At 32.5% G+C, this 4,861-nt stretch overlaps 1 protein-coding gene across 1 annotated transcript; it reads right to left on the bottom strand.

The window, feature by feature from the left end:
* Positions 1–561: 561 nt before the first annotated feature.
* LOC108485744 (serine carboxypeptidase-like 31) lies at positions 562–4,035 on the bottom strand. The gene is made up of 9 exons (XM_017789588.2): positions 3,335–4,035; positions 2,800–2,907; positions 2,302–2,397; positions 2,087–2,179; positions 1,925–2,007; positions 1,554–1,844; positions 1,333–1,463; positions 1,146–1,241; positions 562–1,070 (listed from the first exon to the last, which is right to left on the bottom strand). Exons 1-9 carry the CDS (start codon positions 3,630–3,632, stop codon positions 818–820), a joined length of 1,449 nt encoding a protein of 482 aa, XP_017645077.1. The 5' UTR covers positions 3,633–4,035; the 3' UTR covers positions 562–817.
* Positions 4,036–4,861: the final 826 nt, after the last annotated feature.

Raw genomic sequence — 4,861 nt, 5'->3', positions numbered from 1 at the left:
TTTCATAAAGGAGAGTAAATACGCGTTGTACTCTTAAGGAGATGTCCATCATAATCAAGATAAGTTTTGGTGTACTTTAAATTCTAATAGTCATTAGAATTAGATTTCCACTTCATTTATACTTCTTCTAGCTATATATATAGACTTTGGAGAAACATTATGAAATATTAGAAAACATTTTCATTGATAAATAAAATACGCTCTATCTTTATCCTCCCATTCACTTTGTTCTTTACTTTCTTTCTTTTTTATTTTATAACAATCTTTACTTTGTTAATCATAAATTTTGTAGCAAATAACCTAATTAAGTGCTTTTAGGCTTTTAACTTTTAATTTTGATTCGTTGAGAGCCCACTCAATTGGTAGCAAAATTAATGTGGCTCATGGGTTTACCAGATTTCATGGGCCGAAGCCCATTGCTACGACTTTCTTTAATTGTTTTTTTTTTTTTTTTTTTTAACATTTTGGATTTGGTAATCACGTGATTAAATAAAACCCCGGTTAAGAAAATGTTAGAAAATAGTAATTTGACTGCAATTGATAATTTTCATGATATAATACTAAGAGAAGAAGGGACAGCCTCTATTAATTATTAAAGCAAAAATAAAGGAATGCCTTACATCTGGTACCACAAACATCAGAAATAGGAATTCTTTTTCATTTGCCTTTTTTTTTTTTTTTAATTTTATTACAGTCCAATAGTAATAGCTTTTCATAAATTGACAAGTTCCTTTTAGTTGACACCTAGGCCTTGCTTTTATTGTTATTCTTCTCTAATTTTAATTACTGATTTCAGCTAAAAATCATCCAACAGACTTCACCGGGAGGAAGTCGGGGATTCCCCTTGGAGAAAAGCAGAGAAGAAAGCCAGTGAACTGCTGGGTTTGAAGCATGGCACTGCATGCCCAGCTCCCCTAAATGTTGCGAACGTAAGTCCTTCGTATTCTTGAAACCAACCGCTGACCTGTTTCTCATGGTACCATGGTCTCCATGCCTTGGTGACGGGCAATCCCAAAGCACTTATGCTGTATCGTGTGGACAGAACAGGAACTCTTCCGTCCGTGTCTCCACTAAACCGTTAACATCAGACACACAATCAACAGTCGACTCTACAAAACTATTACAATCATGGGGAGTTTCATTACCTGTAAACCCAAATTCTAACTCCTCCTGCAATAAGCTTTTGGTATATGGGCAGTACTGATGGCTTTGAATCTGCCCAACCATCAAATATATTTAGACTGCAGTATACAAAGGCAATGTCAATATTCAGTTAGACATTAACAAAACCACAAACCCGTTCTAAAGAATCATCATCACATTATACGTTACTTGCAAATACTCCAGTTCCTAAGATGGTGACCATCACTAACGTGGATAGCTTTTTGAACATCCAATTTATTGTAGAAAGCATTTGCGTAGCCATCAAGGCATGGATCAAAACCACCCAAAATCCTTGGCATCTGGTAAGGGAAAAAATAATCCATGAAACCACCATAAATATTGAATAAAGGGGAATGTAAGTTATAGAAATGAAACATTCATGTGATCACCATATTGGATTTTCGCTTCGTCATGACTTGGAGTAATGATTTGTCATCCGAACTTGCAGTATCAGCAATACACAGGGGGGTGTATAGGCTGAAGATATCAATCTCCTTGTACTGTTTGAGCACTTCATCAACAGCTTCACTACAATCTTCATTGCTCCATGTATCATTGCTCTTAAAATCACAGGTTTCAGTGATGGTTTTGTGAGTTTCATCAGATACCACTGCATGGCTCCATGCATAATCCACCATACCTCTCCAATCCTCAGCGTCATATGTTTCAGGATTTCCCAACTGTCCAAATTTCAGCCCTCTCAAAACAAAATAGCCAAGTGGGGGAAAAATATTGGACCAGATTAAAAATATGAACGTACCAAAATACCATTGAGATTAATATGAAGTGAAGGGTCCTTGTTGTTGTCATAAATAAGTTCAGCCAACTCTGGCACATATTTTCCTTCGTAAAAAAAAAAAAAAGTCAATCAACAGTCAATCTCTTGAGATGAAGGCAAATGTAATTGTTAAAGAGGGAATACCTGCATAGCTTTCACCAGCGATATAAAAAGTTCTTGTTCTGTATGATGGAAACTTCATGAACCACTTATGCAGGAAAGTGTATGCATCATTTGCTGGTATTAGTAGAAAAAAGCAGAAATTAGCTACAAGAATAATCTTCTGATAATCTTATAATAATTATAAAGCTCCTATCATTGTTATGAAATTTACAAGTGTAAATTTGTGTTAAACACACCAGTAAACTCATCTCCTAGATTATCATAATCGGTAGAAGTGTTTGAGTAGGAAAATCCAACTCCAATTGGAGATTCAAGGAATAACATATTGGCTTCTGCATCAGCAAAGACATTAAAAAATTATCTTAACAATGGTATATTGGAATATGGAGAGAGCAGCATATACAGAGTTGATAGCAACCCAAAAAGTAGGTGAATTGATTTTATATGAATTTTCTTTCATGCAATAACAGATATTTTAATGATGATGACAGATATTTTAATGATGATGTTGATGGTGACGACAATGAATATGAAGATGCTTTGTTACTTTCATTCTCATTTTTAATATAAAATAACATTTTAAGATATTCCAAAGACATGAAAATACTAAAAATTTTAAATATATACTTGTAATTGGTTCTCACATGTAAGAAATGAATAAATAAAAAAAACATAATTGCGTCTTTAAAAATATACAAGTTGCGACAAAACTATAAATATTCTGAACTTTATACCTTGATTCCATGAGAAGTTATTAAATTTAATTCCACGCCCATCAGTGTCCACTATGAAAGGACCAATCTCTTGCGTGGCTCCATATCCCACAGAAGAGCACCCAGGACCTGAAACAAAAACTACTTTGTCAGCCTATTGTAGAACATATAATCAATAAAAACAAATAAACAATCTGGAAATGAGGCTTATTATATCCATCATCTCCGACATGTGGCAATTATGAAAATTTTATGGTAGTTTTTTCTCTTGTTATTCAGATTTGAGTATGAATATTGGATATAGATATGTATCTAATATTGATATGGTTAATAATTTTTAAGTTTTTTTTTTGTATTTATAGGTCTTCATAGGTCATATCTTCATATATCTTTGTCAAACACAAATACTTCCAAGTAAAATGAAGGGTCCAAGCAATATATTTGTGGAAAGATTTGAATCTAAAAAGGTTTTACAAACCAATATGTAACCATTTGATAGTACCAAGATGCAAATTTCATGAGTTTCAAGATAATTTAAGCCATTATTAGTCTTTACCTCCATTAAGCCAAAGCACCAATGGTTTTTGGTCAGGGCGAGACATTGCCTCATAGAACCAATAAAAAAGTGCTCTTCCATTGAGTTCATTCACAGTGACAAAGCCAGCGTAATGGCGGAAATCTACAGGTGGCTGGCCAGGCAAGTTGGTAACGAGATCATCATGTTTTGGCAGGGAACTCGATCCCTCATCGTCACGCCATCGCCAATGTCTTTCACCTATGACCGGATTCAGTGATGAAATAGTTGAAACAAAGGCGAAAGCAAAGTAAACAACAACTCTCAGCCCAAAACCCATGTTGATAAAAGACAAAGGAAGAAGGGATCGATGGCTACCGAGAGGATCACATGCCTATTTATACTGCTTCAATAGGGTGGCACTGTGATTTTTATATGATTGAATTATTTATGGCAATCTGACACGGCTTTTTTAGACAGTTTTCCTCTGTGTTTTTTTTATGGGACAGTGGAATTATGGGGATCTCTTGTGTTGGGTTGTTGAATCATGGGAACGCGAACTACGTCGATCATTATCCCCAATAATTTATGATGGACACTATCCACATGCTCTTATTATTATTTTTTTCCTTTAAAGCAATAATCACACCATCAGATCTAAGAAAAATGTTGGGTTCTAATTAACAGTTACTTTGTTTTCAAAAATGATGCAATATTTGTTATTGAGCCATGATGCAAGGAAACAACATAAATATAAAACCAATATATCTTGTCATGCATGAAGTGGAAAGCAAAGCTCATATTGGGGAATATATATATATAATTATAAACTGATTAACAGATAAAAAATTCCCATAGATATACAGATAAGAGAGAAAATACTGAGAGAGAAAAAATAGAGAAGAAAATTGATATTGATTTTAAGTTGAAGCAAAAAAATATATGGTAATTCATGAATCCACGTTTCATTCAGTCAAAAGTCTTCATGGTTATTGAGGAAAAGACAGACCAATGTTGTTCACATTCAACTTTATCGGTTCTTTTATACTTCTTTTGACAATAGTTTTCAAATTATGGAACCAAAACTGTTTAAACTTTGAAAAAGAAAAGTTCAACTCGGAAAGGTTATCCAGAACTTTGTTCATTTCCTGGTGCTTTTTCATCTTTTCTACTTCCCTATGCACTTCGGAAATATTAAAAGTATCGGTCACCATAAAATTAATTATTATAATAATAAAATTAATATTTCCTTTGAATCATGGATAAAATTATTTCTGATGAGATTAAAAACATCAAGTACGATTAATTACTATAATGGTCAGATTAGATACTATAACAATAAATAGTAGGTTTAGATTTAATCACTGTAATAACGATAAGACGAAGACAAAGTATAGTAAAAAAATAAATTACCAATAAAGACATTAAATAAAACATATATATAAAATAAATTGTTAAAATTATATTTATATTAAATTATAATTTAATAATTATGAAAATTATAAATTAATAAAATAAAAAGTTTATAAAAATATTTTGTATTACTTATTATTTACGAAATATCTTATT

The sequence above is a fragment of the Gossypium arboreum genome, chromosome 6 (genome assembly GCF_025698485.1).
Source record: "Gossypium arboreum isolate Shixiya-1 chromosome 6, ASM2569848v2, whole genome shotgun sequence".
Taxonomy (NCBI): domain Eukaryota; kingdom Viridiplantae; phylum Streptophyta; class Magnoliopsida; order Malvales; family Malvaceae; genus Gossypium; species Gossypium arboreum.
Note: the sequence above shows the minus strand (reverse complement) of the source record. Positions and strands in the feature narration are given on the sequence as shown.